The 25477-nt window shown below is 41.9% G+C and overlaps 1 protein-coding gene across 8 annotated transcripts in view; it reads right to left on the bottom strand.

Moving 5' to 3' along the window:
* Window positions 1-25477, bottom strand: part of LOC147427922 (uncharacterized) — a 132692-nt gene that overhangs the window by 29932 nt on the left and 77283 nt on the right. For 2 of the 8 annotated variants that reach the window (XM_086496447.1, XM_086496449.1), the window contains exons 5-8: window positions 24263-24548; window positions 24080-24175; window positions 23568-24002; window positions 23375-23482 (exon numbers count right to left, since the gene is read on the bottom strand). In XM_086496447.1, coding sequence (XP_086352573.1) covers window positions 23375-23482; window positions 23568-24002; window positions 24080-24175; window positions 24263-24548 — 925 coding nt within the window. Of the gene's footprint in view, window positions 1-21418; window positions 22073-22176; window positions 23217-23374; window positions 23483-23567; window positions 24003-24079; window positions 24176-24262; window positions 24549-25477 lie in introns of those variants that run through there. The other 6 variants (XR_015185942.1, XR_015185943.1, XM_086496446.1 and 3 more) reach the window with 6 other exon arrangements.

Here is a 25477-nt window from a genome sequence, read left to right as displayed (position 1 = left end):
GACAACAAGGTAACGAAGAATCCATCTACTGATTCTACTACCGAAGTGCCAAAACCAACCCAAAACCCGACCACCAATCCTTCAATCAAACAAAGAGCAGCTTTATTGGAAAGAATGTTGTATCATCGCTCTACAATTGCATTGGGAACTTATGACCAAAACAACTACAATGCTTCACCCACAGACACTTCATAGTCGTCCGGGAGGACTCAGACTAGGAGGGGGGGAGGTATACAGGAGCTACAAAGCAGCTACAAGCGGGAAAAACAAAGAAAAACAAAAATTATATTACAAGGGCAGTGTCTTACATGATTTTGCAATTTTTTATGTTTGATTGCGGATATTGATAATATTTATGCCCTTATATACCTTGTTTTGCAACAAGAAGAGATCAAATGATGAATTTGGGTCTCTAGATGTGTAAATATCACTAAATAAGAGTGTTTTTGGAGCTAAAAAGTGGAAAAAAGTGGTAATCCAAGTCCAAAAATCACAAAGAAGTGTATATTCATATACACAGGGTTACCAGCTATTTATCATGTATGTTTGGAATTTTTTGGCTTCAATTTGCTATTTTCCTTTATTTTTTATGATTTTCTTAATAAAAATAAAAGAAAAATAAAAAAGCAGGTGAAATGAGATCGGAAAAAAGAAAAGAATAGACGGTGATGATCCTAATGACAAGGGAAACCCAGGATAAAAATTGGGTACAATTCTGAAAAAGTTGCGGAAAGCCCGAAATGACAGAATTTTGGCAAAGTGGACAGATTTCTCAGAAACAGGTCAAACGGAGTCCAAATTGAGAAATTTCAAATCCTAAGGTGCATTTCACGACGAGATAGGAGCACATGTCAAATTTGGTAACAAGTGATCCGGGAAGCCCGAAGTTAAGTATTTTTCACTTCACTATCAAGCTCATTTCCACTATTACCTTCTTGGAGAGAGCAAAGAGCACACAGGAGCATCCGGCCTTCTACCGCCTTCTACGACTGCTACGAGGGTTCAGAGGACACCAGACATGAGAGGTAGACTCGTTGCCATAAGCTTTTGATGCTTATCGTTAACTTTTGTCGCGAAAACTCACCAAAACCAAGAAACAAGAGCAGACAGGGAATGGGGAAGAACGCTAGGTAGGGGCACAACCGCCTAACCAAACTTTGCAAGAACTTAGAGGTGGGTTACCCTAACATAGAGGATGAGTTTCTAGCACTCAAAGCTCGAGAAAGAACGACTGGAAAAACCCTAGGTCAACAGAGCCTGCAAGAGGCAAACAGAAAAAAGTTGTCGGAACGACACAAAACTTCTCAGGAAGCTTAACAACATCGAGGGCAATGCAACCATGGAGTATCTCCAGGATTGGATCACCAAAAGTAGGTCGGAACAACCGATTCGGCTGCGGACACACAAAGCGTCATTTTGGCATAACGGCTAAAATTGACGACCAAATGACATGAAACTTCACGAGCAGTTTCAACTATACATGGATGACTTATGTTTGCAAGCAAAACCCAAAAGAAAGTGATTCACTTACCGATGGTGAAAAAGACGCTTTCGAGCAACCAAATGGATAAAGATGGAGAACGGGGAGCCAAAGTCAAGTTCAACCGAATAGGTGGCTTCACAACATATCCAATGAGCTGGAAATGCAACTCTCAAGAAGAAAAGTTGAAGAAATTCAACTCCAAGGCAAAAAGACGACTTCGGAGACTGAAATGCCTATAAGGGGGCTTTTTAGCTAAACTGATGACCTTTTTAAGTTGAAAACTAGTTAGCAGGGCTTAGGGCACTAGCACAAAGCATTCTTTGCACAAAAAGACCAACATTTCAAGAAAAGACATCATACGCGTATGATGTCTCACAGCATGATTTTCACATCCATTTCAACATTTGAGTGCATAGCCTCATTCCACATGTTAATCACATCCTATGAACCAAGTATCATGAGAATTGGAGTTAGAAAACCCAAGGAAAACCAAAAAGACGCAAATTAGGCCATAAAATTGATTTTTGGTCCTAATTTTGTCAAAATAACTCCAAACTCATTGAAACTTTGTAGGATTGTTGATTAACACATCTACAAGCTATCTGGAACCAAAAAAGCACCATTTTGACACAAAAGACATCATACGCGTATAATGTCTATTTGCACTTACAGAGCCAAAAATGCTCATTTGTCATCATACATCCATTATATATATCTAATACATGCTACATATGAAGTTTGGAACCATTTGGTCAAGTGGATCACCCCATTGGCCCAATTAAGAGAAAATCCTTCATACAAAGCCTATTTTGTCCCAAATCCAACATATTCAAGTCCAAACCAAGATTTGAGTATAAACAGTCCTTCACTAGCACATGGAGAGTCCACAGAACCAATCCCATGAAAAATTGATGAAAAAGACATCATACGCGTATGATGTCTCCAGAGCCATTTTTAGCCCAAAATCTATCCAAACTTCATAAATCTACTGAATAAGCCTATCTAAAGCCAAATCCAAGCTTATAGAGAAATTTGGTCCAAAAATGCACTAAAAGACATCATACGCGTATGATGTCTCACTATGTGATTTTGGCACCTCAGGGCTTCAACCACCAAACAGAAGTGTTCTACATGCCATTTGAAAGTAATCCACCAAGTTTTATCCAATTTGGATCATAAAATCCATTTCCCTTTCAAAATTTTGCCAAGAGCCTGAACTGGAGTAAACTGGCCAAAACTTGACCAAATGGGATCCAAACTCAAATCCAAGCATATGACACTCATGTATACACTATCACCTACAAGCACAACCAATATGAAGTCATTCTGACACAAAAGACATCATACGCGTATGATGTCTCAAGCATGTTTTTGAGCCCAGTTTGCATATTTTTTCACCTACATTGCATCCTTAGGCCCTGAATAGCTCATGTTTCAATTTTCAAGTCATTTGAATAGTTAAAAGCTTCATTTCGGCTTTCAGTACTAAAAAGACGCTAACTTCTGAAATTGGAGTTACAGGATCCATGGATTCCGCTAAGTCATCGGCAACTAAGAGAAAAAGACCAACCATCAAGGATGCTCTTGCAGAGGCAGAACCTTTTGATATTCCAACAGAAACCCTCAAGCCAACCAAGACTTGGGTGGAGGAAGCAGTACTAGAAAAAGAGGGAATAAAGATCTACCAGGGGACTTTCAGAGATCCTCAAGGGCAATCGGTCGATGTACCTATGATCCCACGAGAATTAGTGGATTATAGCAGATCAGAGAACATAAGCAGATACCTGGAAAAGGCTGACTTACACAGGTTCTTCACCTCGAGACCATCAGGTGTAGACACAAAAAGAGTGTATGAGTTGGCAACATCCATCCAGAAGGATGGGAAGGCCACGTTGACAGCCATGGATGGAGAAACAGTTGAAGTACAGATCACTCCACAGCTCATTGCAGATGCATTGAAGCTGCACAACAAAGGGAGTTCTGTCAGAGAAAGAAGGGAGGCCATAGAGGTCTACGGATCAAAGAAACAAAATACAACCTACGGAGATATGGCAGATCAACGAGCGGCAACCCTTTGCCGATTATACAACCAGTTTTTCCATGTGTGCAGCAAAAGACCGCAGAAGTATACTACACCACCCCATGCCATTGCCACAACCATCACATGGGCACTGAAGAGCAACGTGCCAAAAGAGGTGAATTATGCTCAATACATCCACGAGCAAGTAATCGCCATGCACAACCAGAAACCAAAGTACATAGGAGGAGGAGAAATCCTAACAAGAATAGCTTATGAAGCTATTGGAGCTAGGGATCAAGGGCCCCAGATTCCCTCCCAGAATGAGTGGCTTAGAGAAGCCGATGAGGAGGAAGAACAGCAAGAAGTGTCCAAGAGGGCGTCCACAAGAGCACGCCGAAAACTAGAAATAGTTTCAGAACCTGAAGAGGCTGTGGACGAGCCGCTCAAGAAGAAAGCGAAGAAGAAGGCCGATCCCAAACAAACCAAAAGTCAAAAAGCCGCAAGAATGGAAAGGCTGGTAGAGCAGTTTAGAGCGGAAAGAGCCCTAAAGGGGGACTTCGAAGAAATGTGGGTGCCAGACCCCAGTAAAGTCGGAACCAGCTCAGCCAGGCCACATGTTGATCAATATGATCAATATATTAGAGCTTATGAGGAGTCGGAGGCCATACTGGAACAACAACCTGTCGAGCCTTATACTGAAGAGGAAGTACAGCTTTTAAAAGCTGAGCTGCAAAAGGACGACAAGGGGAAGAAGAAAGTAGATGAGTCTACTGAACCTCAAGAGAAAGACGGGCAAGCAAACAAAGGGAAAGCCAAGATGACTGAGGACAATCAGCCCTCTTTTACTGTTGTACCAAGCCAGAAGAAGATGGAAATTATTGTGGAGGAAACCACAATAGAAATAAAAACAAAAATTATGGAAAAACCGGAGGCCGGGACCAAGGAAAAGAGGATAGATCCAGTTCAGCAAAAGAAAGATGATTATGAGGATCTGGTTGCGATCGGATACAGTGAAGAAGAGGCCCTGGAGGCAGTTTATGGGATATCCCTACGGAAACAAGATGATCGGAAAGGGACGAAAGAAAAGACAAAGGGTACAATGGAGAGTGAAGAAAAAATGGACGAGCCGAAGCCATTGGAGGTGGTGGCAGAAAGAGCTGTCAAGTTGACAGATGAAGATGAAAAAGACATGCACATGGTGCATGAACTGCTCAGCAAGATTAAAGAAAGATCCAGAGCAAAGGAAGTAGCACTTGAGACACCACAAGAAGGAGCAGGGGGAGCAGCCATAGAGCTACCAGAAACTGGAGAGGCAACCACAATCGAAGATCCAGCCCCAGTTCAAGAAGTGGCCTCGACTTCAGGAATCTCTGAAGAAGAAGAACGAAGGCTCCAGGACCAAATAGAAAAGTCAACAGAGGAAAGTGCCAAGGCGGAAATGGAATGGGAAAGGAGACTCCTCATTTCCATTAGACTTCAAGGTTTAGACACAAAAGTGCTCCATGAAGAGTGGATGCAACCAAGCCTGTCTTTCCCTCTGATGAAATTTGAAGTGATAAAGACGAAAAAGAGAATAGAGGAGGAGCAGTATGTCGCTCTTTATGAAGGCGACATCACAAAGGATGAACAATCAAAGAAGATTGTAGATTCTCAACCTAGATGGAGGAAAGGTTGGCTGAACAAATACCCAGCCTACCTCATCTACTTGGTAGAGGCTCCAAAAGAGATTCGGGAGGAAGCAACCTTCTGCCCGGTGCCAAGAGTCAGAAGCTGGAAAGAGCATGGCAGGATTGCAGAAAAGAAGCCAAATTGGCTTAATTACCCAAGGATGCCAGGACCAAAGGCAGGAGAGAGAATAGGTAAAGCCTACATGGTGAAAACCCTAACGGGCACCATCAAACTCTTTACTGGCTCTCCTGACCTTTCGTGTCAGATGCTAAAGAAAATCTGCAGGACTCTCTTAGCATGCATTGAAGTGTTCGCGCCAGATAAAGCCACGACCTCGAGTCTACTATCGACGACCGACAGGGTGACAGATATGATGTATGATCTTTCTTTGCAGCCATCACCAAAGGCGTTACATCTCTTATACCAAAGAATTATGTTTTTGCCTAGCTTCCACATGCAAACATTCGAAGAAGCTTTCTACACCGGCTTTTTCACTCACGAAAGCAAAATATTCGGCCCAACCTTGACCATCGGCAACCTACGCTACGAATCACATTTGCAGATGCTCAAGACGACAGGACTCTATTGATCAAGCCTAAAAGTCATGTCAGGGACGACATGAACGCGGAGGGGGGGAGTGTTGAGCCAGCAGAGGATCACACCCGCATTTTTGCTCACACCCATCATTATGTAACCATTGATTGTAATAAATGTCTTTCCGACATTAATTTTGATTTGAGCCATTCATTAAGTAACGGGACTCAATTGAGTTTCCAGCTTGTAATCCCGACGTAATTTCACCTGCTGATGTAAATAATTAGAGATGTTTTCACCTCCAAGGCTGAGGTATATAAGCCAAAGTTTTGTAACCTAAGGGAGGATTCAATTATTAATCAAGGTGAGTTTTTGAGCGTCGTGACTGTGTCTGAGAGAGAGAGAGAGAGTCTTATCTCCTTGCTACGCGAGCTACGGGGCTGCCATTGGAGAAGCGACACCGCCATTGTGTTAGCAACGGTGAGAGCTACGCACAGATACCAAGAGTGCGCGCTATCGGCTTCTACGTGTGGTAAGTTCCTACGAGCTTCGGTGTGAGTTTTCTTCCAACTCGTGTGTCGGAATAGAGCGTGCAGCATATCTATAGAACCACAACGAGTAGAGCTACACATTAGTACCATCGGGGTCAAGTTTCGGTCACCTGTATTTTTCGGCCTGTCTTCATACGCGTTTACCGCACGGAGTGGTTATAGGTTGATTTTGCAGTTCAAGTCTTTAGGGTGTTGTTCTTACCTAGTGCATAGACTTCCCCTTGAGTTTGAGATCGATTCGATGATTCTAGATCCTGTTTCGTATAGCATTCGTTCGTAGTACGGATTTCAGTCACTTGCGTGTTTTAGAACTTAGATTTGATTTCCTTAGTAGTGATTGTCATTAGAAGGTCGAGTAGGTGATTTGACACCCACCTAGTTGTTTCCATGCGCCTGCGGGTCAAGCTTCGTCCTCGTCTGACAAATTCTGTTGTTGGTTGAGTTCTCGCTATTTAGCTTCCGCTAGCGGCGTAACCGCCTTAACACCATATAATTAACATATGGTATGACAGCCATAGTTATACCGTTTATATTCTACATTATATTTTCATACCAATGAATGGAGATCTTGAATGACCTTCATCTAAGATTGACTATGTGTATATATTATTGATTGCTTCTGTATCTAACTTCTCTAGTTAATTTCCACACGGCATTAATTATATCTCGGCTTGCTTGCCATTGTGGCAAGCAGCCCAAACTAATCTCCCAATCAATAAGAATCGGCTAGCGTGAGTTAACCAAAAAATTCAACACGACTTTCACACGTAAGCTTTTAACCTAACACCTCTCGCTTGCGATTGCAATGCTTTATCACTACGCCTATATGCGTGCTTTGAAGTAGAAGCACTTGCGGCAGTACATGTCCAGAGAATCTTTGGTGACCCATGAAAAGGTGAGGCGACCAACCATGCCGATCACTTTCATCTACATGGTGGCTAGTGAGCCGATTTTTAGACAAACCCTTCCAATTCTAGTGGCTATTATTTTTTATTTTTCATACATTACAAAGAACAACATTGAGCATACGAAACATGTTTGATGAAGAATATAAGAAGGTTTAGCACACGGTAAGCAATATTGGTTGAATTTCTATTTTCAAGCTTTTGTGTAGGTCAAAACATTCTCCACAACACTCGGAGAAGATTCATGAAAAATAGAAGACACTTATATTCCCATTTTCAACGAGATAGTGTAATGTGAGTGTGTATGCATGATTGTGTGTGTGTTTGTGCTATGTGTGCAAGCGTTTTGATGTGTGTGAATGAAAGTGAATGGGATGAATAAGGTCTTACGTGACTTTATTCCTCAAATCACAATGCCTTTCATTGATGATTTGCCTAGGATGTGTGTAATCTTTAAATTAGATGGGCAACTTAATGTACTCCCCTTTCATTGACAATTAGCTTACTTCCCTTCCCTATTGAAGGGCATTTTTTAGGCAAGCCCCTTTAGGGTGAAGGGGTTGTAATAAGCACCTTTATCATGAGGTTGAGTGGATTTTTTTCGCGTTGCTCCATTTTGAGCAAGTAGTGGCGCATTCAAGAGCAGAAATGAAGAACAAATTGCAGCTAAGGCCTGGATCAAATGACCCATCATAGGCTGAGATCGATGGGATTTATTGCGCTCTCGTGTTTGAAAAAGAGATGCCAATAGCATTGACATCCACGAGCCAATATTAAGGCTTAAATGCCAACCCGAATCGAACTGTAATCCGATGGTCAAAAACTGAAGCTGCTCTAGCCACGGCTAATCTTGTCACTTGATGTCCACAAATTGGACCCGCTGGTACTTACGTTTTGGGGGGTCGCCCGTCCACCTGCTGGAACCCATCCACTAATGGCCCCCCTACCCTAATGACATATTCATGAAAGTTTTTCCGTTTATACGATCAAAAAAATGGCTTAAGAAGAAAACATGTTTGTCAAATCCTATTCCTAGATAACTTTGCATTTACCCCACTTCAAAGTCCAAACTACCCTATGAATATGAAATCTGGAGGTTAGGTAGTGGTCATGTGATGTCGATTTTGGCATAGTACCATCAGTAACATTTCATTGATAACTTTGCTTTGCATGAACACATCCTTATATATGGTAGGTGACCGTATAATTAACATATGTATTTAAAAGGGACTTGACAGCCATAGTTTTACCTTTTTTAGTCTACATTATATTTTCATAGCGATGAATAGAGATCTTGAATGACCTTCATCGAGGATTGGTTATGTGTATATATTCTTGATTGCTTGTGTATCCAACTTCTTTGGTTAATTTCCACGTGGGCATTGATTATATATCAGGTTACTTGCGGTTGTGGCAAGCAGTCCAAACTAGTCTCCCAGTCAATAGGAACCGGCTAGCATGAGTTGACCAAAAAATTCAACATGGCTTCCACACATAGCTTCTAACCTAGCACTCTCACTCACGATTGCAATGCTCTATCGCTATGCCCGCATGTGTGCTTTGAAGTAGAAGAAGTTGCACAAGTACATATCTAGAGAATTGCTAGTGGCCCACAAAAAAGTGAGATGATCAACCATGTCGATCACTTCCATGTACATGGTGGCTAGCGAGCCGATTTTTTTACGGAGCCTTCCACTTCTAGTAGGTAATATTTTTTCTTTTTCATACATTGCAAAGAACAACATTGAGCATATGAAACATGTTTGGTGAAGAGGTTTAGCATGTGGTAAGCAATATTGGTTGAATTTCTATTTAAGCTTTTGTGTAGGTCAAAACATTCTCTGCAAGAGTTGAGAAGACACAAGAAGGCTAGAAAACACCTATATTCTTATTTTCAATGATATAGGATGTGTGTGTTTTCTAAATTAAATGGGCTATTTAATGTACCTCCCGTTACCTTACTTCCCTTCCCTATAGAAGGGGAATTTTTAGGCAAAGAGAGAGAGAGAGAGAGAGAGAGAGAGAGAAGAAGAAGAAGGTAGATAGAGAGTGCACGAGACATGAAATAGGATCTCGGCCCCTCCGGTCCCCCTAGCCATGTGTCAACACAAGCTTCATCCGGCAATTTCCAGGCATGTGTGCCCTGCGTGATGTGACACAGTAGACAAACGGTCGCACAAGTGGACAATGATTGATATAGACAAAGAGAGATAGATAGAGATAGAGAGAGTTATGTATATTAAAATTATGATATTAATTTTGAAAAGAGACATGGTTCTCCATCACTTTGTGTCTTCCTATCTATGCTCTACATGAAGCAAGCTTCATTTCCAGTAGCATGTAGCCCACATGTTAATATCCCCTCAATTCGGTAGGAGAGATACAACCTGACACTTAGATGAAGCATCAGATCCAATGTCCCAAGCTATCGAATGAAGTAGTTGTGAAGCATGTAAACAAGACACATGCATGAGGCGAGCTGGAGTGTTGAATGCAAATTGACGAGAGAGAGAGAGAGAGAGAGAGAGAGAGAGAAGGGGGGGGTGGGGCGGCAACTACTTCAAACATCCCTTCGTCATCTGTGCTAACTATGAAAATAAGTAATTAAGGTCATGAAAGGGAGAGAGATCCCCCCCCCCCCCCCCCCCCCCCCCCCGCGCGACATGTGGTGGAACGAGCTTCATCCGGTTGTGTGCACCCGCAACTCCAACAAGACAGGGTCTGAGCGCCCGTGAGAGAGAGAGAGAGAGAGAGATGCTAAGTAAGAGCAAGGGGTTTCAGGGTAAGAGGGGCCACGCCATCGTCGAAGGCGGCGCCGTTTTCCTAGTGTGTGTATATTCTTGATTGCTTGTGTATCCAACTTCTTTGGTTAATTTCCACACAAGCATTGATTATATCTTGGCTTGCTTGTCGCTGTGGCAAGCAGCCCAAACCAATCTCCCAGTCAATAGGAACCGTCTAGCCTGAGTTGACCAAAAAATTCAACACGGCTTCCACGCGTAAGCTTCTAACCTAGCACCTCTTGCTCGAAATTGCAATGCTCTATCGCTACGCCCACATGCATGCTTTGATGTAGAGACACTTGCGATAGTACATATCTAGAGAATCTTTGGTGGCCCACGTGTGGGGAGCAATAGTGGTTGAATTTCTATTTGCAAGCTTTTGTGTAGGTCAAAACATTCTCCACAGCACTTGAGAGGAGGTTAGGTAGTGGTCACGTGATGTATAGTTATTAGCTACTTTTTTAAACATGTGTCACATAGTACACTTGTTACTTTTCTTATATGCAAGTATGTGAGGCCTATATGCACTATGCCGATTTTGGCATAGTGGCAACATTAACATTTGCTTGATAACTATTCTTTGTATGACCACATCCTTATATATGGTAGGTAACCATATATTTAAACATATGGTATTTAAAAGGGGCCTGACAGGCATAGTTTTACCTTTTTTATTCTACATTATATTTTCATAGCAATGAATGGAGATCTTGAATGACCTTCATCGAAGATCGACTATGTGTATATATTCTTGATTGCTTGTGTATCCAACTTCTTTGGTTAATTTCCAGGCGGGCATAGATTATATCACAGCTTGCTTGCCATTGTGGCAAGGAGCCCAAACCAATCTCCCAATCAATAGGAACCGGCTAGCATGAGTTCACCAAAAAATTCAACACGGATTCCACGTGTAAGCTTCTGGTGATTGCAATGCTCTATCGCTATGCCCGCATGTGTGCTTTGAAGTAGAAGCACTTGTCGTAGTACATATCTAGAGAATCTCTGGTGGCCCATGAAAAAGTGAGGCGACCAACCATACCGGTCACTTCCGTCTACATGGTAGCTAGCGAGCCGATTTTTATACAAAGCTTTGTAATTCTATTGGCTATTATTTTTTCTTTTTGATACATTGCAAAGCACAACGCTGAACAAACGAAACATGTTTGGTGAAGAATATAAGAAGGTTTAGCATTTGGTAAGCAACATTGGTTAATTTTCTATTTACAAGCTTGTGTGTAGGTCGAAACATTCTCCACAACACTTCATAAGATACGTGAAGACTAGAAGACACATATATTTTGAAGACACGTATATTTTGATTTTCAAGGATATAGGATGTGTGTGTTCTCTAAATTAGACAGGTGACTTAATGTACTCCCCTTTCATTGACAGTTACATACTTCCCTTCCCTATAGAAGGGCAATTTTTAGACAAGCCCTTTTAGTGTAAAGGAGCCATATTAAGCACCTTCATCATGCGGCTCGGCGGATTTTTTTGTGTTGCTCCATTTTGAGCAAGGCGTAGCGGAAAATGAAGACCAAATTGTAGCATAAGGCCTTGCGCAAATGACCCATCATAGGCTGAGATCGACGGGATTCATTGCGCTCTCGTGTATGAAAAAGAGATGCCAATAGCGCTGACGCTCGTGGGCCAATATTAAGGCCAAAAAGATAAGCGAATCGTACTGGAATCTGACGGTCAAAAACTAATTTAAGCTGCTCTAGCCACGGCTAATCTCGTCACTTATTGTCCACAAACTGGACCCGCTGGTACTTATGTTTTGGGGGGTCGCAAATCCACCTTCTGGAACCCATCCCACTAATGGCCCCCGTACCCTAATGACATATGCATCCTATTGCTAAACAACTTGTGTTCACCCCACTTCAAAGTCCAAACTACCCTATGTTGATGAAAGATGAAGGTTAGGTAGTGGTCACGCGATGTATAGTTATTAGCTACTCTTTTAAACATGGTCACATAGTACACTAGTTATTTTTATTATATGCAATTACGTGCGGCGTATATACACTATGTTGATTTTGGCATAGTGGCATCAGTAACATTTTATTGATAACTCCCCCACACAATGAGAAACACATGTCTTTCATGGCCTATAAGTTAAAATTAATGCTCTATGGAGCAATGTTGGTGCATCCTTTGCTTCATACTCTCACTAGTAGACTCCTGCATCCTTTGCTTCATACACTCTCACTAGCTTTGATGACACAAGTGTGAAGAAGCTTGTTATTCACGACGATAGAATAGCTTGTTTTTCAGTGCGATAGAAATAGCCTACTATGAAAAGCACCACTTTTGACTGGCCCTCATGACAGAGAAGGATGGAAAGCGTCTAGAGACCTCATGTGTGTGTGTATGAGAGAGAGAGAGAGAGAGAGTGAGTTACTTTGAAAACTACTCGACCTTTCAAGTTCTAAAATGATACACCTTTCCAATACTTAGTTATCTTTGCTTTTAAAGTTCTAACATGATACACCTTCCAACACTGATTTTAACTAGCACAAAAGTACTTGACATTCCAAGTTCTAAAGCCATACACTTTCAAATTTTATCTCCAAAGACTTTCCAATCTCTCCTCTACCTAGCTACCTAGCGATGAACCTAAAGTAATACAAGTAATTTTCCTTTTTCTGGTATTGGGAGGCCCTAATTGGTTGAATTTCTATTTGCTTTTGTGTAGGTCAAAACATTCTCCACAACACTTGATAAGATACATGAAGACTAGAAGACACCTATATTTCAATTTTCAATGATATTAGGATGGGTGTGTTCTCTAAATTAGATGAGCCAATTAATGTACTTCCCTTTCATTGACAATTACCTTACTTCCCTTCCCTATAGAAGGGCAATTTTTAGGCAAGCCCTTCTAGGGTGAAGGGGCCGTATTAAGCACCTTTATCATGAGGTTGGGTGGATTTTTTCTATATTGCTCCATTTTGAGCAAGGAGGGGCGCATTCCATAGCAGCAATGAAGACCAATAAGGCCTAGGACAAATGACCCATCATAGACTGAGATCGACGAAATTCATTGTGTGCTCGTGTATGAAGAAGAAATGCCAGTATGCTAAAGTCAATATTAAGCCAAAAATGCCAAGCCGAATCGAACTCAAATCCGATGATCAAAAATTGAGCTGCTCTAGCCACACCTAATCCCGTCACTTACTATCCACAAATTGGACCCGCAAGTACTTATGTTTTGGGGGGTCGCTCGTTCACCTGTTGGAACCCATCCACTAATGGCCTCCGTACCCCAATCACATATCCATGAAAGTTTTTCCCTTCATGCAATGAAAAAAATGGCTTAAGAAGAAAAGATGTAAGTAAAATCCTATTGCTAGACAACTTGAAGGTTAGGTCGTGGTCACATGATGTATAGTTATTAGCTACTTTTTAAAACAAGGTCACATAGTACACTAGTTATTTTTCCTATATGCAACTACATGAGGCCTATATGCACTATGACAATTTTGGCATAGTGGCATCAATAACATTTTATTGATAACTATGCTTCACATGACCACATCCTTATATATATATATATATATATATGTATGTGGATATATGGTAGGTGACCATATAATTAACATATGGTATTTAAAAGGAGGGCCTGACAGCATTAGTTTTACCTTGTGTATTCTACATTATATTTTTATAGCAATGAATGGAGATCTTGAATGACCTTTTCATTGAAGATTGACTATGTGTATATATTCTTGATTGTTTGTGTATCCAATTTCTTTGGTTAATTTTCACACGGGCATTGATTATATTTCAGCTTGCTTCACGTTATGACAAGCAGCCCAAAACAGTGTCCCAATCAATAGGAACCGTTTAGCATGAGTTGACCAAAACTTTCAACACGTCTACTATGCGTAAGCTTCTAACTAAACACCTCTCGCTTGCGATTGCAATGCTCTATCACTACACCGACATGCTTGCTTTGAAGTAGAAGCACTTGCACCAGTACATATCTAGAGAATCTTTGATGGCCCACGAAATAGTGAGGCGACCAGCCATGTCGGTCACTTCCATCTACATGGTGGCTAGCAAGATGATTTTTATACAGAGAGAGACTTCCAATTCTAGTGGCTATTATTTTTTCTCTTTGATACATTGCAAGCACAACGTTGAGCGGACGCAACATATTTGGGTAAGAATATAAGATAGTTTAGCATGTGATAATCATAATTGGTTGAATTTCTATTTACAAGCTTTTGTGTAGGTCAAAACATTCTCCACAACACTTGAGAAGATACATAAAGACTAGAAGACACCTATCATGATTTTCAAAGATATAGGATGTGTATGTTCTCGAAATTAGATGGGCGACTTAATGTACTCCCCTTTCATTGACAGTTACCTTACTCCCCTTCCCTATAAAAGGGCAATTTTTAGGCAAGCCCTTCTAGGGTAAAGGGGCCATATTAAGCACCTCTATCATGAGGTTGGGCGGATTTTTTTTGTGCTGCTCCATTTTGAGCAAGGAGGGGTGCATTCCATAGCGGCAATGAAGACCAAATTGCAGCATAAGGCCTGGTGCACATGACCTATCATAGGCTGAGATCGACGGGATTCATTGCGCTCTCGTGTATAAAAAAGAGATGCCAATAGCGCTGACGCTCGCAGGCCAACATTAAGGCAAAAACTCCAACGCGAATCAACGGAGAGACTAATTTGAGTTGGTCTAGCCACGCTTAATCCCGTCACTGCCTGTCCACAAACTGGACCCGCTGGTACTTATGTTTTGGGGGGTCGCCGTCCACCAGCTTGAACCCTTCCTACTAATGGCTTTCGTACCCTAATGAAATATTCATGAAAGTTTTTTCCTTCATACAACGAAAAAAAATGGCTTAAGAAGAAAAGATGTATGTCAAATCCTATTGCTAGACAACTTGAGTTCACCCCACTTCAATGTCCAAACTACCCTATGTAGATGAAAGTTGGGGGTTAGGTAGTGGTCACGCGATGTATAGTTATTAGCTACTTTTTGAAACATGGTCACATAGTTATTTTTCTTATATGCAACTACGTGGGGCCTATGTGCAATATGCTGATTTTGGCATAGTGGCATCATTAACATTTTATTGATAACTATGTTTCGTGTGACCACATCCTTATATATAGTAGGTGACCATATAATTAACACATCGAATTTAAAAGGGGGGGCTTACAGGCATAGTTTTACCTTTTTTATGGAACATTACTTTCATAGCAATGAATGGAGATCTTGAATGACCTTCATCCAAGACCGACTATATGTCTATATTCTTGATTTCTTGTGTATCCAACTTCTTTGATTAATTTCCTTGCGGGCATTGATTATATCTCGGCTTGCTTGTCATTGTGGCAAACAGCCCAAACCAATCTCCCAATCAATAGGAACTGACTAGCGTGAGTTGACCAAAAAATTCAACACAACTTCCATGCGTAAGCTTCTAACCTAGCACCTCTCGCTCGCGATTGCAATGTATTATGGCTACGCTCGCATACGTGCTTCGAAGTAGAAGCACTTGCGGAAGTACATATCTAGAGAATCGTTGGTGGCCCACGAAAAAGTTAGGCGACCAGCCATGCCGATCACTTCCATCTACATGGAAGCTAGCGAGCCTATTTTTATACATAGCCTTCCAATTCTACTAGCTATTATTTTTTCTTTTTCATACATTGCAAATCTGCATGCATAGCTTGCTCAACCTTGTGCCTTGGATAGCGAGCTCCATTGGTGACCAATGGTGAACTTAATTACACAACTGCATGACCACTCTTGCGTCCTCCGTTATTTGCAAAAGTTACAGATATCCTTAGTTATCTCACTATATAATTATACTCTGTGTGATTATCGCTAAAACATGATGTGGGATTGAGCCTTCAACTGGAGGCATTGCAGCGATCGCGTCCTTCCCACCCTCGTGGTGCTAGCATGTAGTTTCCACGTTTCTTGCCGCTCTGGCCTCCGACTGAAAGTCAATGCCTTCGCTCCGACTTTTAGCAGAAATTTAGCGCGCTTACTTTCCAGAATCTCAATAGCCTGTTACTAAATAATCACGAGTATTTACCCCAATAATAAGCACGTTTATTTAAGCATCAAAAATTGAGTACACAAGTTACTCTTTTTTTAAGGGGACTTACCTACATTAACGGCCCGCCATGGAACACGACGTACTTGTATTGCATTAAACATGCCAATGAAAATTCCGCCAATGCCAATGGCCCAAAGAAGCATAGAAGCCATCACCCTTCGGATGTACGCACTATGGCTGAGAAAATGTTGCATGAGGTTATCATGTTCAACCAAAATAAGGACTTTGATGGATATCTAATGACTGCAAACTTTTGTCCAGTGATAGCTCTACAGAGCCTAGAGACTCCTTTTGCTAAGTCAGTGGTGCTTTACTTTATGGGCCGCAACGAATGACAACCCAAGGTTTGTGGAGCTGGACGTCTACGGTGCTTACCAATAGAAACATGATAAGCCACTTGACACCATTGGACAAAGCCTTCTATTTGGCAAAGTGTGCCTCTGAGAAAACAGTTTTGGATCTTATTATCAAAAGAGGTGTTTTGATGGCTTCACACTTTGTGTACGCCATGTCGTTGACACCACAGCTGTACCCGAATGAAGAGTTTATGGATTTTTGTCGTTTGGGTTACGCTAAAAAGGCTCCTCTTTGGCTACACAATCATGTGTACTCCATTGTTTGTATGATGGGCCATGTGTTGTTCATACTAAAGTTGTAGAGGTATGCATACTGTGGAACATGAGCAAACCCATTCCCCAATATTTGGATCTCAACATGGGACGCTTAGAAATATTTTGACAAGTTACAAATGTTGAAGAATCAAACATTATGCTAGGAACTGCCTCTAGGCGGTGATTGTCAACAAAACAATGGTCAGATCTACTTGGTGTTACAGAGATGTGCAGCCCACCTACAAATACAAACAAGTTGGAGGAGGGTATGTATGATTGCGATATGGCTGAGGAAAAAACGATTGAGGATGAAAAAGCCAGATACTTTTAGTTATTGTGTCTTCATGGCAAGACAACTTTGCATGGGATAGCTTTATATCTTTTTGTTTCTGTTAATGTAAATATCCCATATAATGTGGGAATTGCTATAAAAGCAAAAACGAATGTGCAGTACTAGGGTTTCCTATTGTCATTTATTATCTTTGCTCATGGCCTTTTATACCTTTGCTCATGGAGACGGTAATGATATCATTATATTCAAAGCGTGACTCAAGTAGGTACTATACAACTCTCTCTTTTTTGTCATACTCACAATTGTTAGTGGATGTGTCATATTAATTACCTCAACCACATTGGGTGCTTGAGGGATCACATTACACATTTCATACCTACACAACCTAGAGCTCCAAGATAGATACATTTTGTGGATTGGATGATACAAAATTGAAATGGCTTTGATTGGTTGAGCCCATTCTTCAAAGTTCTTGTGGTTTCCAATACAGGCGGTCACTTCCCTACTTTCTTGAATAATCTCTTTGTAATTGGGCATTGAGTGGTCGTTTTCGAAGACACGCCGCATTCCTAGATTTCCAAACTTGCTTGAGATAGCAAAAGGGGTGCGCAAGTAAGGATGGCTTGGTTTTTCCTAGAGGTACTATGCAACTTCTTCTCTTCTTGTTTTACCACAATGAAAATTTAAGCATGTTGCTATAAAAATAAAACCATTTTCACTTCAATTGGGATCGTGTACGCTTTTATTGGCTTTCTAAAACAAGCTTTAGTAACGAAGACAGTTAGGCACACATTTGACTTTTGGATGTGAACATTGAAATCCTCTTTGGTTTTATAGTTCTTAAAGAGCCTCAATTTTTATTTTTTCAAAATGCCAAACCTTCCATCTCCTTGTTTCTTCAAAAGCTTCTGGTGGTTCTCTTTCTTTGTAGGTTCCCACGTGGGACTTTTTCTCCTAAATAAAAGAGATTTTCTCCCTCTCTTTTTTGGGTTAACTGTTGGTTGTGTCCAGTTTATTCCATTGTATCCAGCTCAAGTTTGGGCCTCTGCCCCACCAAGTTGAACTTCCTCTAGGGACAAGTTCAGTACCAATATCTCCATGAGCTTTTGTGACACCGCTAAAACATATTGTTTTCTTCTATTGAGAAAAGGGCCAAGGGCACCCCGGGGGGATGAAATGAACTGTTATATTAACGTCTTCAAAAGGCCAAAGTGACCTATGAGACCAAGTGGTGGATATGATACAAAGTCAGGGTAACAAAAATAAGAATGCTACGGAATCTTAAGTTCCTAGATGTGAAATAAGTAGCTAATTGGGTTGGCTAAATCACAGGGGATCCAACATCGATCGCTCGAGGATCTTATCAATCTCCTCCATGGTCAGTAGTCTAACCGGGTGTCGTGCATGTTGGGCCAAAGTGATTTGAATCGTCTGATGCAGCCTCCGTCGATATTGTGTAGTCCTTAACAGTCGTGGGCATCTGGATCTCCCCAACTCGGTTGCTCGGTCGATCAATCTGCCTATGGTACGAGGTGAGTGTGGGCTCTATTGTGGAAGTAGCTCCTCCGCGTGTCCCGTGTCTGCTCTAAAGAAATCTATTATCTGTCTCTGAGACTGGCTAGCCTCTCCTCTCATCAGGCTCTTTGTGTCTACACAACTCGAGCAAAAACAAACCCAAGCATCTCTCGTCCTCGTACCCCATGACTCTGTAGAGTGGTCCAAAGCAGCCTCGTATCTCATAGTAGATTGGGCAATGGCAATACTCCATCGTCTCCTAGCCGTATCTGAATGTGGGTGAATGACCTCCTATTGCACTGTGGGGTGGTATTAAACAGCATAACCAAACCACTTTCATGGGCAAACCTATGCAAAGCATCCAAGTGACGTTGCATCCCCTCCAGAGAGTCGAAGATCAACACAATATCATTAGCATATAACAATAGTCGAATCCATGTCCCTATTGTACACCTCTTATCACCATCTCTCTCAATATAGTCAGAAATCTCATCCACATACATACCAAATAGAGTAGGAGAGGGGGCAATCCTACTTCACCCCAATAGTGGAGTGTTCCGGTGTAGATAGACCCTCTGAGGTGCGTACATGCCCCACTACTGACCTATTATAATGCCATGATCCCCCAAATGAGCTCTCTGGGTACTCCCATCTCTTGTTGTTTGCGCATCAATCTACCTCTTGGTACTGGGTCAAATGCTCTGCGAAAGTCCACAAAGCTATAATAGATCCGTCTCCCATGTGATCTGTCCTCCTCAATGATGGCTCTGAGTGTCAAGATATGGTCGAGTAGAAAAACCTCTCCTGAACCCAGCCTACCCGACTGCGTGTATCCCCTCCTTTGCCCATCTATTCGGTTGCTACTCAAGAATGGATGCATACAACCATGCCAATGTGTGTCCAATATGAAAGAGCCGACATGCCTCACGTGAGTCCTGACTCAAGAATAGTTGGTATAGATCCTGCTCTAGTTAAGCCAAAAAAGCCCTCTTCTTCCACCGCACTAGGCGTCGGAAGTCGATTTGTGACTGTTCGTGAGTGATGTCCCCTAAAAGCACCTCCCTCTGAAGTCTGGCTCTGGTCTCGCAGCATTCCTCATCAGACCAACTATTCTAGTACATGCTCCCAAAACAACGTCTCTGCTCAAGCTGGGTGTGTGGGAATGCCTCTGCTACTACCTCATGTAATGTCTGTGTCAATATATTAGTAAGCTCCTCTAGAGATCGCCTTGGCTCCTCAGTGCACAGGCACCTGTAAATCCCATCTATGTATACAGTTGCCCGTGGCCTGTGTGCTATACTAAATCGAAAAGACATGCTCATCAACAAAAGGGCATGATCCACTGCCACACCAACAAGTCTGGGCCAGCCTTGAGATCCTAGATTCTAGAGATGAAGCTCGGGTGTGCCATGCCAAAGTCCATTGTGCTAGATCCATGTCTAGAGAGAGAGAGAGAGAGAGAGAGAGAGAGAGAGAGAGAGAGAGAGAGAGACACACACACAGGTAGAGATTGTATTATTGTCCTTTAAGGTCTAATATGACCTATAAAACCAATTGAAACATGTCACATGCTCTATGTTGAGCTGATGAATGGTTTGATACTTAAATCCAAGGAAATGAGGGTAGAAGAGTCTGCGAGGTGGCTAGGAGAGAGAGAGATGTAGGGAGTAGTCAAGGCTGAGAATGTCAAGGAAGCAAGTTCAAGTGTTATTATATCATCAAGTGTTTTCCCTTCTTGTGAGTTATGGTACCTAGGTATGTGTCTTCATCACTATTTACTGTCTGATTAATAATATTGGTTCAAACAAAACTGGATATACTTTTCTAATGTTCCTAATCACAGATACACATGTATTTAGACATTGACGATATACCATCTCCAAAGTTTGTAAGGATTTTAAGCGCACAAGATCTTTCTAGTTATGGCAGTCTCTCTCTCTCTCTCTCTCTCTCTCTCTCTCTCCAAAAAGAAAAAATCCCTTTCTTTTCCTTAAGCTTGTCACTAGTAAATCCCAAATTTTTCAAATTGTCGCTTTTTCGTTGCTCCTTATTGGCACTTCTTTTCTGATTTGGTGATTTAGTGCTTTTTCTTCATGTGTGTGCATTGAGAAGTACATGTGTGAAAAAATCCCTTTCTTTTCCTTAAGCTTGTCACTAGCAAATCCAAAAAATTTCAAATTGTCGCTTTTACTTTGATCCATATGGGCACTTCTTTTCTGATTTGGTGATTTAGTGCTGCTTCTTCATGTGTGTTACTCGGTTCTATGTTCGAATATACATGCAAACATCCACTCCTATGATGCATACAGGTGTGATGGTTGGGTGCGAGTCTTACCTAGGTATGTGCTTCAAAAGTGTGAGGACGTGGGTATATGCTACGAGGCGGTATGGTGCTTCAAAAGATGGACTTGTATTGTAAACATGGTAGACTTGCCCAGCCTCATCACCATTCTCTCTCCTTTCAAGCCTCTTCTGGTGCTCAATTGGACTAAGGTACTATGAGGTCCCCTATTAGGGGTTGCTCCATCCATTCTATTTCAAGAAAGCTGCTTCTACCATTGCCCTGGTCTATGTGGTGTGATGTGTGAAGCATGAACCTCTGGATTTCTCCCAAGCCAGGCATTGTAATGAAGGAGAAGGGGGGGGGGGGGGGGGGAGAGAGAGAGGAACTGTGTCTATCCATAATAGATGAGCGTACTTGCAAAATATACGAATCCTTTCTAATATATGTCCTACCAGCAGGCTTCAAGATTTTCCACACATGATTCAAGAGAGTCACAGCCAAGTCGCAAGCAGCAGACCCGATGCCTGATGTTGCTTGAAAGAAAAAGCCTTTGTGTAGGGCATTGATTAGCTTTTGCCGTTGGAAGAATACACTTCAGCACAAGACTTTCGCTCTGGCAACCCAAAAACCTCTCGTTTTTACAATAAGGAAGCGTCGACTCAACAGCCACTTCATCCTCTCAAGATCCTTTCTTTCAATTGTCGTGATGGTGCATAATTAGTACATACATTCCATCATTGTGAGCCAAAGAACCATCAACTCAAAATTTACAGAGGTTTTAAGCACATATCACTCCTCAAGCATTCAAAAGTAATGAGAGCTTGGCCACCAGTGTTGTTAGCCCGCACGAGGTCACAGCTAGTCGCATTGACCCTCAAATACTCCAGTCTAGACAGCTGCTGAGCCAATGCAACCTACATAAGGCTACAGCTATTCGCGTCCAGAAGTACTTGCCTACGTATAGCAAGCATGACCATGACAGGTCTTAGAGTTGGGGTTTCTGCGACTAGATGGAAGTATGCAGTGATCAGTTGCGCTTCTGGTCCAGAAGCAGAAACCGTGACCCTAAAACCCATAACAACGACCCCTACCTTGATAAGGTAATTGTTTAGCTTGTACCATGAAGAAGGGTTGTTCGGTCGGTATCTGCATCTGGCCATCAGGGCTTAGCATCAAGAACACGTCAGTTCATGGTCCTGCAATTATTTACCATAGCTTGGTGTTGGTCCCCTCTCAAGAGATCTTCGATAAGTCGACCGAGTCTGGTCACTGAAGGTTCTGCACATGAAGTGATGTCTTTGACAAACATGTCCAGCAGAACAGATATCCTTTCAAAACACAGCAACACACATCCATGTAAAGAGATAATCTCCTCTAAAAGCACTGAAAACTGCCTTTTATAACAAATTAGCAGGGAGTGAAGTAGATCATGTGCAAATTAAACTGGAGAGTGTGGAGACCAGAATAAAACAAGGCTGGAATACATACAAGGCCATACAATTCCCATTGGCCTCAAAATACACCTCCCATTGCAAGGGAATATACTGGCCCAGTGAAAATGGCATCCAGCACCAAACTGTACAAAATCAGGAAACACACCTTCAAACATGTCTCATCAGAAAAATGTTAGTAAATATGCCCGCGCCTCATGAAACTTTCCACACGGGGCTGGCGTTTAAAAACACCAGATTTCTTGCTCAGCAACTCCAGTTGCTATGTGTCACAGAAGCTCTGAATAATTAGAAAGTGTGGGGATGTCAACAACACACCGCCTGGCAATGTTGCCGTGTATGTTAGAGAAAATGTCAAATTGAGAAGCACACACTCTCTATGCTCTCAAGACTACACTAGGGAAATATAATACAACAAGCCCTTCCTGGTTCCTGACATTTAAACTGGATCCTTAAGCAGGTCCAAAAGCAACACCATTTTAGGACATGCATGTTCCCAAAAGGCTTGTGTGGCTAACTTATCCTGATGGCTACAATCGGACCGTGGCAGCAAAATAAAGGCTTTATTGTGCGATGCCAGCTGAGAATTTTCCAACGCTGCATCACTACCGCACTCTTCATTCAATGCACGCATCATAGGGGAACCAGCTAAGCCATCTTCTTCCCCGTTCCCATAAGGTTTGCATGCTAGTTCTATGTGCATCTGGATGTTCTGTTGCTCGCAATCAGGACAAATACAGTTTGAATGCTTCAGGAAATCTTGCCAGCTAGTATATTTGGATTCCTTTATGAGGCAAGACATGCAAATAGCTTTGTTGCAGACAGCACACAATAGCGAGAGGTGCGATTCCTTGCAGGAAGAACACAGCTGCCTACTGCCTGTCGCATTCAGAGCCTCGATACCAACTTTGATAATGTCTTGATCAAGTGAGAAAATCTCAAGCTTCAGCTTTTCTCTTTCCACAACCAAGAGAGAGAGCTCCCGGAGCCTTTGCAGCTGCTGCCGTGCTGCCACAACCTTCTGTTCTTACGCCAAACCAATCACAATATATACAGTGTCACAAACACGCATGCACGCAAGCACACACACATGCACATACTGTTCCCCCACAAAAAGAGCCCCCTGCCTCTATGAACCTTTGGTTAATCATGAATAAAGGGATAGTTGAATACACTAACCATATCCACTGAATGACATTTGAGAGAGATCCCATCAGATACAGAATCTGTGCCAAGGCCACTTTCATCATCTGAGTTGAAAATGCCAAACTGTTTTGCTGCATGTTCCTGGTTATACAGGTAAAACATAGGTTATTTTTAAAGCCCTGCTATAAGTAGAGCAGTAAAGCACAGTGATGTTTGTCAACGCAACCTGCTGGATACGATGCAAAAGTGGCCCTCCTTGTTTCGCTCTCTTGGAAGCCCAGTATAGATAAACTCCTTCCATAAGATTTGCACTGGTCTTACTTTCTTCAGCCAGTGCCGCACAAGCCTCCTCTGCTGAGACCCCATTCATTGCCATGCCTTTATTCAGTTGTACATCTGCTCTCTCCCTCCGCTTGCTCTCGTCCACACCATCCTGGTTTGTGATGCTAACCCAATTGTGTTCAAAATTCAACTTTTCCCTATTTTCTGCACTATGACCATAATCACCCCTTTTATGATTCTTTCCCTGGCTTGATGCTTCTTTTTTGCTCCGCCTCATGAGTGAAATTTCACTTTGTTTCCTTGCTTTCAAGCCTTGTTCTGTATCACACAACCCATCCTCCTGGCTCGAGACCTTCCGGAACAAAGTCTGTTTCTCACTCTGCTCATACGGTTGCAATGATGTTACTTACAAGACCTTTCCAATAAAAAACACACATGAACACACATTTTCCATACCTCACTTGATCGTCCCTTTGCTGACCCAAACACTTCCAAAGCATGCCTTGGACAGTACACACGGACAGAAGTAACTTGCTGATTAGAGTGTTGCAACTGTCCATACAGAAAACACAATCAGGTCTACTGCTGATTGCTCCTATCATTCCTCAGTACCTGCCCTTCACCCAAATACACACGTACCTCGAAAGATGCACCTTGGGTGACACCACAGGATACATGAAAAACTGATTTGCACCCTGGTATAGAACACCTTTCTGCAGAACCTTCTCTAACACCACAAAGGCAGCACCGCCGCCGCTGCCGCTTTGCTCGTGTATCTGCAGCATTTAGACCTTCTATTGGTTCCATTGCGTCTGGGTAGACAAAGTAGGTTTCATTTGTGTAGAGCGCGCACACTACATGTGCCCATCTGTGAGGCTCTGTTGAGGGCTTGAGGGCACCACCTTGTTTACAGCACAGAGAACAACTGCAAGCATGATAGAAAATAGAGTAACGAGTCTTGCAAGAAAGCCCTTGTAGACGTAGTTGCAATACTGTCAAAAAAGAAACATTTCAGAGGTTTCAGAGGACCCAAAAACTCTGGTGTTTTAGGTCTTTTGTTTTTTCCAATCCAAGACATGCACAGGTACACACAAGTCATGTCATATCCAAAACAGCACTTATTGACCTTGAAAACTTGACAATAATCACCTTTACTACTTCAAACTAGAAATTCAGGAAAAATATAAGTTCTGAGATGTGTCTCATTCTTAGAAATCAAAGCAAGTAGAAGAAAGTAGACTATCAGATCCAACGAATAAATAAAATATATTGGTCAAGGCAGACACAGTCAACAACAAAAGCAATGAATAAGGATGAAACACCATTCCAAAAATGTAACACACGTGTGATCATCCAAAATAGAGGACTTACAATCCAACCTTTACAACTTAAAGCTATAAGTTACAGAAAAACAATATCTGAATTCTGCAAATGCCTTGTTTCGAAAATCAAGGCAAGTTGAGTTAAGTGGACTATCAAATCTAAAGACTAAAACATAGTTCATTAGATCAAACAACGGTGATCCCAACGCAACATCTCCATGTTGTAAAGGAGAGGCAAGGAACTCCACATTATCCACATAGCCTTGCACATGGAGGCGAAGCTTTCCAATTGTGGGTTGTTACAGAAGTGTGATGAAGGATTCTTCCCAAATGGTTTTTCCTTGCCTTGTACAATTTTATTTCATCCTGTAACAGCTATATGTATCCTAGGTTCCAATCCTTTTTCTGAAGTAAAGATTGACCTCCACTCCGAGTCACTTGTCTCTTGAGAGGTGTTTTCTCTCTTCAAGTTCAAGCATTTTCTGTTTCTGTTCAGTTCGGTGATTGTTGCACAGATTTGACCACCTTGCCA

Source organism: Adiantum capillus-veneris, chromosome 23 (assembly GCF_014529385.1).
Source record: "Adiantum capillus-veneris isolate H3 chromosome 23, ASM1452938v2, whole genome shotgun sequence".
Lineage (NCBI taxonomy): Eukaryota > Viridiplantae > Streptophyta > Polypodiopsida > Polypodiales > Pteridaceae > Adiantum > Adiantum capillus-veneris.
Note: the sequence above shows the minus strand (reverse complement) of the source record. Positions and strands in the feature narration are given on the sequence as shown.